We start from the raw sequence: 10,271 nt of genomic DNA, 5'->3' as shown, positions 1-10,271 counted from the left end.
CAAGGCTATAAAAGGCGGAGACTGCGCCAACCGCGGACATATTCCCACAACTCCCTTAGTGTCGGTCAGACGAGCTTTCACCAACAACAATGATTTTCATTCAATTTTTCGCCTTCATCGCAGTCTTGTGCTTCGTGCCAGCCACTATAGCAGGTTAGTTCAAGATGTTTACACTTCCACCTATCTTTGCCCCAATAACCCATGTACAGCGCTACCCACATGTACCAAACAAAGTCTTGACATATGGAAGCTATAAAAGCCTGTTTATATGATCGTGAGATTATTAATACATTGATAATGTAAAGTAAATTTTTAAAACTGTTCTTAGCCAGACGAATGTCATCGAAAGTTTGACGATATATTCAACATTTCCCAGACTTGGTCAAAGATCATCCAGATTTGTTCAGATAAGAAGGGCCCTTAAGAAGATTTGAAATGTCTGGATTGTAAAGATTATTAACTTGCCTTAGAAGTCCCTTGACTGACTAGGAACTGAGGAGCAAACCACAGTTGCTATATTTTACTCACGGATCATTAATGAGAGATTAAACATTATCCATGTCTGGTTAACATGTCTGGTTGAACGGCTTCAAGTTATTTGACTTCTTTAACAAAGCAGTTTTAATAATGGGACATGTTTCATTCGCGCAGTTACCATGCACATACGCACACATGCACGCACACACAGATAGATACAGAGACATGTTCTTGACGACAGCATCAATTAAGTTCTTGGGACAGAAATCTGTTTATTTTACGGTCCATTGCACAGCTAGTTGTCAGGAGGAGCTGGATAGTCGTCGACAGAATTATGCCATTGGTGGGTTTCTACCTCGGTGTGATGCTGGAAACTCTGCCCTGTACTCACCTCTTCAGTGCCATGGAAGCGTGTAAGTGTTTTATTAACCCTTTCAACACTGTTAGATTATTTCTTTTTTTTTCTTCCCTATTTCATAATAGCAGATCTCCATCCAGTCTTGAAACAAACCATCCACCAATCGTCTGTAAACTGGTACAGGGTTGATCTAATATGTCTGTATGTAAGGCTTGGTATGTGTTGCTATGTATATGCGGCTAAGAGTGGGACATAATTTACTGTGATAGAATGAGCTCACTTCGAACTCGTCGGAATGTTTGAGAGAAGCGTAAGGTAGCTGACATATTTTATCGAAAAGTTTCATCGAAAACAAGCAATCAAGAGGATTTTATTGTGGAAAGATCTGTCTTTGTCAGGTGCTATTGTGTGTCGTCTGACGGAACGAGGCTGAGCGAATACAGCAACATCCCCATCGGTACACCTGGCAACTGCGGTGAGACAAAACTCCATGCTTTTTGTCGCACGTGTGTCAGTGTCAAAATACTTTGTCAGACAAAGCAGGCACCACTATCACCATTACAATTCCACCACAGCCACCGCCACCACCACAGCCACCACCACCACCACCACCACCACCGCACCACCACCACACCACCACCACCACCACAGCCACCACCACCACCACCATCACCACCACCACCACCACCACCACCACTGTATTTAAGTAATATTCGGGTTGTTTACAGGCCCTGTATGCACAGTACCCCAGGAGACGTAAGAGATAAAATGCTAATAAAATATTATCATTTAGCTGAGTGTTGACATCCAGCTATGGGCTAACTATTTTACTGACATTTGTTGCTGGTTGCTGGGTGTTTAGTTACAGACATACTGTACAACCGGCTCCAGGTCTGTGTCTGTAAATGTCAGTTAAAAGGAATACACTTTGACTGTTTCTGCAGAGTGCGCGCGCGAGGAAGATGAATTTAGGAAGACTGGAATGAGGGGCCAGATATTTAACTGTGCTCCTGACGGCACCTACAGCCCCACCCGCTGTACTGGGTCCAGGTAAACAGAATTAGACAAGGTAGACAGACTATTCAGTACAGGTAAAAATGGAGATCGGATGCTCTCCAAAACCTTCAAGGTAAGCGGTCCTCAGAGCAAAACTTCAGCGATATGGATGCAAACACCTGCAGTTTAGAGTCTTGATTGTTGTAGTTTTTTTAACCTTAGAGTGTTGTTTATAAAGGGGTCGGAGGAGACGATGATAATAATGATGACCGATTTATAAACAGACATGTAAACAGACTAAAGATTAGAGAAACAACATACGCGATACCAGCTAAGCAATATTAATACAGTGGAACCTCGGTTAGCGAACGCCTCGGATAGCGAATTTTTCGGTTAACGAACAAAAATTTCGCTAAAAATTTGTCTCGGATAGCGAACAAAATTTCGGATAACGAACAAACATTTCGTTAAAAATTTGTCTCCGATAGCGAACAAAATTTCGGATAACGAACAGCCACGTGAACCACACGTGACCGACCAGCATGTAATCATTCGCGCTCGAGACACAGTTACGATCAGTCGTTCCTTACCTGTGCGCATCCTTCTTATTTAGTGATTGTTGTGCTTTATTTTAATAATATAATCCTCAATCATGGCTCCAAAGAAGATTAAGAGCAATTAATAGTAATGAGGTAATGACAAGGACGCGGCCAACAAATGAATTGAAAAAGGAAATGATTTCAAAGTATGAAGGTGGCATGCGTCTGTCGGATGTGTGATGTCGTCTTACCGAAGAGTTTTACAAAAAAAAGGCAGAAGAAGCAGACACTGGACAAGTTTTTTTCTTCAACCTCAAAGGTACAGAAAAGGGAAGTCTCCCCGATTTTATAATGTCACGTGTGCTCATGGAGGGGGAATCAAAGCAGTAATTCCACCCCTTCCTCCCCACACCTGTTTCCAACCGCGCCGTCAAAACGGCAAGTTTTCTGTTTAAATGCTTTCGTTAATGTTTTTATGTTTATTTAACTCCATTTATATTGCACTATAACTGTTCTCATTAAAACAAATACCTATATATCCTGTAACTTTCAAATATTAGCGAGTCAACAGGGGCTGGGAACCAATTAAATCTATTTCCTTTATTTCTTATGGAAAAAATTGTTTCGGATAACGAACATTTCGGTTAACGAACAGCTTTCCAGAACGGATTAAGTTCGTTAACCGAGGTTCCACTGTATAGATTTTGCTTACTTTGTATGATTCAGTTTACTTGCAGTCTTAATGAACATAAAATGACTTGTTACAGATGTTTCTGTGTAAACCGGGACGGGACCAGAATGCAGGAATATCTAGAAGCAAATATCTGGGAAGCTTCAGAATGTGGTATGTACTATTTTCCATAATTAAGTTAGCTTCTAGATAGATTTAAAAAAAAAAGAGCAGTAGCCGACATTAAAAGATGTATGCACTTAAAAAAAAAAAACATGAGGGCAAAGAATCCTTCATTGTTCTTCATTTTTGTGGTGTAGATATGATTCAAATCCTTTTCGTAAGGGCTACTCTTCAAAAATTCCTTCTAGTTCGATTGTTTTCGGTTTTCTCAACCTTGTGAGCAATGAATGCTAGTGTTTCTCGTACTATTTATCTTAGTCTTGCTTGTTCAAACTAATTGTGTCATTTTAGTCGATACTTGCCTAAAGCTATTTTTCTTACCGGTGTTTGTCTATTTAATAGTTTAGTTGTACCAGATGTATGTATTCATAGTTATTGCTGTCTTAAGTGAAAGAAGCCGGCTGTGGTGGTGCTGTTGCTGCTGTCTTACTATGTATGTCTAATGCTGTTGTCGCTACAAGCCTGTGCCAGAGCCAAAGCTGATTATGCGGAGCGAAGAATCCGAGGCTTGAGATTCAACTGCGAGAGAGATGGTAGCTACGGTGCAAAACAGTGCACAGGCTCCACGTAAGACTTCCTTTCTTGGTAAAATCATTTTCACGAGCTGACAGCATTGACAACAACAGATCATCATCGTCGTCGTCATCGTCGTGATCATCATCATCAATAATCCAATCAATCAATTAATTCATCATCCATCATCATCATCATCATCATCATCATCACCACCACCTATATTTTTGTTATTTTGTTTATAAAGGTGCCGGTGTGTAAAAAGAAACGGAAACCCGATAGCAGAGTTCCAAAGTTTCCACATCGCACATTCCTCTGACTGTGGTATGAGTTTTCCGTACTCACGTACTCATAATGCATGTATTAATACGCACACACACACACACACACACACACACACACACACACACACACACACACACACACACACACACACACACACACACACACACACACACGCACACACGTGTATATTGCAGCCATGTCATCGAGGTTATTGTAGATGAGGAGCTAAGTATTAATCGAGTTACATTTATGCCACTGTTAAAGCTCAATGCACAGAAGCAACTACAAACTTAATATCATTTCTCGATATTTTTTGGTAAATGTGGTCCATTATGTCTAGCTTCATGAACATCCTGTTTTGTCTGGGTCTTAGAGACCCAAAAGAAAAGAAATCCTTTAATATGTATTTGTTGCAAAGGCTGAATGAAAAAAATAAACAAATCCTTTTCTTTTGGGTCTGGACAGACTCAGACAAAACAGGATGTTTATGAAGCTAGACATAATGGACCACATTTACCCAAATTTATCGAGAAATGATATTAAGTTTGTAGTTGCTTCTGTGCATTTAGCTTTAACAGTGGCATAAATGTAACTCGATTAATACTTAGCTCATCTACAATAACATTGATATTCAAGGCATGGCATATAGAAGATGTTGTGTTGTTATATATTAGGGTTTATTTTTATTTATCTGGAATTAAAGTGTGAATTATTTTGCATAGCATAAATGCTTTTTGTGACTGATTCAGGTTGCGCACGTGCGAAAGAGGACGCCAGCAGAAGTGGGGTTAAAGGTCAGCCAAACCTTAGCTGTGCACAGGACGGCAGCTTCATCCAGTGAGCCTCTGCCAACCCCTCGACAATCTTCAACATGTGGAGTTACCTTCAGCATCCTTCAAGCCTCACCTTGTAGCAAGCCACGACTTGTCCATCCTCTTTATCGCTCCACTTCGTCGTCGGATCTGTCGTTCTACTCAGGCTGTCGTTCCGTTAGCTTTAATATGCGTTTTTTACAGTTCCTCTCCCACAGTGATTGGGAGCAATAAATTTCTGATACCCAACAATTTGGAGTTCATTTACCTTAAATGAGAGAGTAATGTATGTATTTATTTGATTGGACTTAAACGTGCTCAAATATTTTCTACACAAAGCAGGATAGATATTTCGCACCTCAACAACTTCATCACAAAACTTTACAATGTTTACATGGACTTTAAAAATTGTGTCGCAGACAAATCAGTTGAAACTAAACAGATCAGTTGATTTACACATTGTAGTGCTTCGTTTCGCAACAAAATTCATGCTGCTACCAATAAAAGCAGTATGGAAATAAAAGACAAGAAAAAAGTTTTAAGCACGTTTACTGTTTAATTATTGTTTGCATCGTTTCAGACATTGTCACATGTTAGGAAAACATACGAAAATTGTACTAAGCTCTTTACTTAATTATAGATTCTACAGCAACATATTTGGCAGTGTCATCTCACGGGGAAAACACGTTTCAGAGCTAAAAGTAATAGAATAAAATAAATAATTATCTTGAATTTAAGTGACCTAGGAGCAGGGCTCCCGAAATCAGCACGGTCCCAGGACAGACGAGCTTTCCGGGTCCCTTGCATTAATCATTAATTGTGATCGTTAATTATATTTTCCAGAATACAACAGCATGTTTATAAGTTGTAATGCGAAGGGCAACATCTATTGCAACAATATTTAGTGGCATAATATAGACAGCAAACTTTAGGAAAATTGTGCAAAACTACGATTTACAACACACAGTCTAACGGACATACTCGCGTACTTGTAATTCAAATCTCACAGGATGTGAAGAAACGCAGCAAAACTTTCTAATGCTGGTGTAAAATTGTTAAATACGAAGATGAGGCAAGTGCAGTGTGGCAAGGCAGCAAATCCCTAGGCAAGAGTCACTGTGTTACTGCAAGATATATGCAAACAAAAGGTGCATGTGGACCCCACCAAACTAGGATTCTATTTAATAATCTGCCCAGTATCATCAGTCATCATCATTATTAACAAATGAGAGCAAGGTTATATTCTGACGATCTTCTCCAATTGCTGAGCCCGAACAATTTACCAACCAGTCATCAAGGCTATAAAAGGCGGAGACTGCACCAACCTCGGACATATTCCCACAACTCACTTAGTGTCGGTCAGACGAGCTTTCACCAACAACAATGATTTTCACTCAATTTTTCGCCTTCATCGCAGTCTTGTGCTTCGTGCCAGCCACTATAGCAGGTTAGTTCAAGATGTTTACCCTCCACCTATCTTTGCCTCAATAACTACCCATGTACAGGGCTACCCACATGTACCAAACAAAGTCTTGACATATGGAAGGTCTATAAGCCTGTTTATATGTTTGTGAGATTATCAATACATTGATATTATTGTCGCAGTTAACTTTATGCAGCCCTTCATAGTGTTTACAAGTTGTTGAACTTAGCGCCTTAACAAGTTTCACAGCTGTCAAAGATTGAAACGGAGGGTTAATTGGCTTAGCGCGGAAGTGTGAAAGATCGCTGACGTCAGGCTTCCGAAGGCTCCCAAAGTTTTTCCCTTCACTGAGACGCTTACAAAACAAAACAAAAAAATCAGCTCCCCAGGTGCCCTTTGTAGGTGCGAATCTTTAGCAGGCCGCTGGTCACTTGGGCCCTGCTGGCTGGTCCGCACCCTTGGTGCTCCACAGACGGCTCGGTCGTACCCGGGATCAGCAGGGTCAGAGAAGGCGAGAAGGATGCAGGGTGGACGGGCGGACAGTTGACACAAAGGCGGGCGTAGATGGCGAAGTGGAATAAAAGCGTGGACGAAGAACGAAGGAAAACGAGAAAAATAGGAAAAAATGACGACAAAGGAAATCCTGTAGGGAGAACAGTCCTTACAAATGTTCAGTCAACAGGCGGCTGTCACAAAACTCCTCACTGCTATAAAAATGTCCTTATACAAATACATGTAAATGACCATCAGACTATTAATCCTCTGTCCACAAGAGGCAGAAAAACGCGCCAAGCACTGCGGGAGAGCGAAGAAAGAAGGCGAAGAAGGGAGGGGGGAGGGAGAAATGTCACAGGGACGGGGATGCTGTTCAGTCCCGAAAAGAAGAGACCTGCGAAGGCCCCGAGAGCAGCGAACGCGTGACGACAAGCGAGGTCAAGGCTCTGGGGCTCGTGAGACAAGGGTTACACAAGGACGAGGTGAAAGGTCACTTGATTCCTCCCCCCCCCCCCTCCCTTATTCTCGCGCACACAATCAACGACAGGTCAGCAAAGTACGGGAGGCACAGCACACACAAGAGCATAACCGCCGACACACAATTATAAAGTAAAATTTTAAGACTGTTCTTAGCGAGACAAATGTCACTGGTAGTTTGACGATTATATATTCAAACTTTCCCAGACTTAGTCAAAGATCATCATGATTTGTTCAGATAAGAAGATTTGAAATGTCTGGATTGTAAAGATTAACTTGCCTTAGAAGTCGGTTGACTGACTTAATAATGGAACAAGTTTAACAATGCAGTTTTAATATTGGTAATAGTTTCATTCGCACAATTACCTTGTTGATACGGACACTCGCGCGCACACGCACACACAGATACAGACATGTTCTTGATGACAGCAGCAATTAAGTTCTTGGGACATAAGTCTGTTATTTTCCGGTTCGTTGTTCAGCTAATTGTCAGGAGGAGCTGGATAGTCGTCGACAGAATTATGCCTTAGGTGGGTTTCTGCCTCGGTGTGATGCTGGAAACTCTGCCCTGTACTCACCTATTCAGTGTCGTGGAAGCGCGTAAGTGTATTATTAACCCTTTCAACGCTGTTAGATTATTCTTTTTTCTTCCCTATTTCATAAAAGAAGATCTCCATCTAGTTTTAAAAATAGAAGCAATCACCAATCGTCTCTAAACTGGTACAGGTTTAATCTAATATGTCTGCTGTGATATACAAACTTAAACCTTATGATATGTAAGGCTTGGTATATGTTGCTATGTATATGCGGCTAAAAGTGGGAAATAATTTACTGTGATAGAATGAACTCACTTCGAACTCTTCGGAATGTTTGAGAGCAGAGTAAGGTAACTGATTGGCATATTTCATCGAAAAGTTTCATTGAAAACAAGCATTGAAGAGGGTTTTATTGTGGAAAGATCTGTCTTTGTCAGGTGCTATTGCGTGTCGTCTGACGGAACAATGCTGAGCGACTACAGCAACATCCCCTTCGGTACACCTAGCAACTGCGGTGAGCGCTAAAGTAATATTCGGGTTGTTTACAGAGCCTGGATTAACAGTACCCTAGTAAACGTAAGAGATAAAATACTAATAAAATATTTTCATTTAAAGGGTGATGACCTCCAGCAATGTGCTAACTATTTTACTGACATTTTCTGCTGGTTGCTGGGTGTTTAGTTACAGTAAAAGTGTACAACAGGCTCCAGTTCTATATCTGTAAATGTCAGTTAAAAAGGAATAACCTATGACTGTTTTTTGCAGAGTGCGCTCGCAAGGAATATGAATTTAGCAAGGCTAGAATGAAGGGCCAGATATTTAACTGTGCTCCTGACGGCACCTACAGCCCCACCCGCTGTTATGGGTCCAGGTAAGTAGAATTAGACAAAGTAGGCAGACTATTCGGTACAGGTAAAAAGGGAGATCGGATGCTCTCCAAAACATTCAAGGTAAGTGGTCCCCTGAGCCACAGCGAAACTTCAGCGATATGGATGCACACACCTATAGTTTAGAGTCTTGATTGTTGAAGTTTCTTTAACCTTACAGTGTTGTTTATAAAGGGGTCGGAGGAGACGATGATAGTAATGATGACGGATTAATAAACAAGCATGTAAATGGACTAAAGATTAGAGAAACAACATACGCTATACTAACTAAGCAATATTAATATAAGTCTAAGAGTTTGCTAACATTGTATGATTCAGTTTACTTGCAGTCTTAATGAACATGCCATTACTTGTTACAGATGTTTCTGTGTGTACCGGAACGGGGCCAGAATGCAGGAATATCAAGATAGAAGCATAGGGCAAGCTTCAACATGTGGTATGTACCATTTTCCATAAGTTAGCTTCGTCGTTATCGATTAAAAAAATGCACTAACCGACTTTAACAGATATATGCACTTTGGAAAAACACATTAGGACAAAGAATCCTTCATTGTTCTTCGTTTTTGTGGTGTAGCTAAGATTCAAATCATTTTTATAAGGGTTACTCTTCAAAAATTCCTTCTAGCTAGCATGTCATATAGAAGATGCTGTGTTGTTATGTATTAGGGCTTAATTTATTGGGAATTAAAGTGTGAATTATTCTGCATAGCGCAAATGTTTTTGTGACTAATTCAGCTTGCGCACGTGCGAAAGACGACGCCAGAAGAAGTAGGGTTAAAGGTCAGTCAACACTGAGATGTGCAAAGGACGGCAGCTTCATCCAGTGAGCCACTGTCAACCCCTCGACAATCTTCACCGTGTCGAGTAACTTCCAGAGGCCTTCAAGCCTCACCTTGTAGCAAGCCACGACCTGTCCATCCTCTTTATCGCTCCACTTCGTCGTCGGATCTGTCGTTCTACTCAGGCTGTCGTTCCGTTAGCGTTAATATGCGTTTTTTACAGTTCCTCTCCCATATTGATTGGGAGCAATAAATTTCTGATACCCAGCAATTTTGGAGTTATTTACTTTAAATGAAAGAGTAATGTATGTGCTTGTTTAATTGGACTTTAACATGCTAATTTTTTTTCCACATTATATCTATAATCAATAAGAAAGCATGCAGGGTTCACGTGCTAATTAGCTGTAAAGGTGGACAAGCCACAAAATCACAAACGTAGTATATATAGCTATTTTGCACGGCAACAACTTCATCACAAAACTATACAATATTTACATGGACTTTAAAAATTGTGTCGCAGACAATTCAATTCAAACCAAACACATCAAACCAAACATATTGTACTGCTTCGTTTCCCAACATGGACGTTGTCACGTGGACGTGAAAAATTCTACAAATGAAAGAAAAAAGATTAAAGATAATACGAGCTTTATATCCTTCACCCTAACCCATGATGTCGCAGTAATCACATTTTTGGGTACAATTATTGAAGTTATCAGTAACTCTAGTAGCGATGAAAGCCTTCTATACACTTTATTTCGTTCTTTGGAGTCCAGCTTTTTTTCTCGAGATACTTTTTCTTTTCGCTTTTGTTTGAAACAAAAAGAAGTCGAAAAAAATT

The 10,271-nt window shown here is 40.5% G+C and overlaps 2 protein-coding genes across 2 annotated transcripts; both read left to right on the top strand.

Moving 5' to 3' along the window:
* LOC112556664 lies at positions 1 to 5,085 on the top strand. The gene is made up of 8 exons (XM_025225870.1): positions 1 to 153; positions 773 to 890; positions 1,234 to 1,310; positions 1,780 to 1,885; positions 3,138 to 3,214; positions 3,685 to 3,790; positions 3,984 to 4,060; positions 4,771 to 5,085. Exons 1-8 carry the CDS (start codon positions 90 to 92, stop codon positions 4,860 to 4,862), a joined length of 717 nt encoding a protein of 238 aa, XP_025081655.1. The 5' UTR covers positions 1 to 89; the 3' UTR covers positions 4,863 to 5,085.
* Positions 5,086 to 5,915: 830 nt separating this feature from the next.
* On the top strand, positions 5,916 to 9,701 carry LOC112556666 (thyroglobulin-like). Its single transcript, XM_025225872.1, has 6 exons — positions 5,916 to 6,280; positions 7,711 to 7,828; positions 8,202 to 8,278; positions 8,530 to 8,635; positions 9,011 to 9,087; positions 9,387 to 9,701. The coding sequence occupies exons 1-6, from the start codon at positions 6,217 to 6,219 to the stop codon at positions 9,476 to 9,478; spliced, it is 534 nt and encodes a 177-aa protein (XP_025081657.1). The 5' UTR covers positions 5,916 to 6,216; the 3' UTR covers positions 9,479 to 9,701.
* The last annotated feature ends 570 nt before the right edge of the window (positions 9,702 to 10,271 follow it).

The sequence above is a fragment of the Pomacea canaliculata genome, linkage group LG2 (genome assembly GCF_003073045.1).
Source record: "Pomacea canaliculata isolate SZHN2017 linkage group LG2, ASM307304v1, whole genome shotgun sequence".
In the NCBI taxonomy this organism is placed as follows: domain Eukaryota; kingdom Metazoa; phylum Mollusca; class Gastropoda; order Architaenioglossa; family Ampullariidae; genus Pomacea; species Pomacea canaliculata.
This window is presented reverse-complemented; position numbering and strand designations above follow the sequence as displayed.

Bases quoted from the DNA above. Each gene is read 5' to 3' on its own strand.
- LOC112556666 (XM_025225872.1), top strand. From the start codon at position 6,217: ATGATTTTCACTCAATTTTTCGCCTTCATCGCAGTCTTGTGCTTCGTG. The intron at 6,281-7,710 runs GTTAGTTCAAGA...TTCGTTGTTCAG, and splicing joins CGTGCCAGCCACTATAGCAG to CTAATTGTCAGGAGGAGCTG. The intron at 8,279-8,529 runs GTGAGCGCTAAA...TGTTTTTTGCAG, and splicing joins CGGTACACCTAGCAACTGCG to AGTGCGCTCGCAAGGAATAT.
- LOC112556664 (XM_025225870.1), top strand. From the start codon at position 90: ATGATTTTCATTCAATTTTTCGCCTTCATCGCAGTCTTGTGCTTCGTG. The intron at 3,791-3,983 runs GTAAGACTTCCT...TTGTTTATAAAG, and splicing joins AAACAGTGCACAGGCTCCAC to GTGCCGGTGTGTAAAAAGAA. The intron at 4,061-4,770 runs GTATGAGTTTTC...TGACTGATTCAG, and splicing joins CGCACATTCCTCTGACTGTG to GTTGCGCACGTGCGAAAGAG.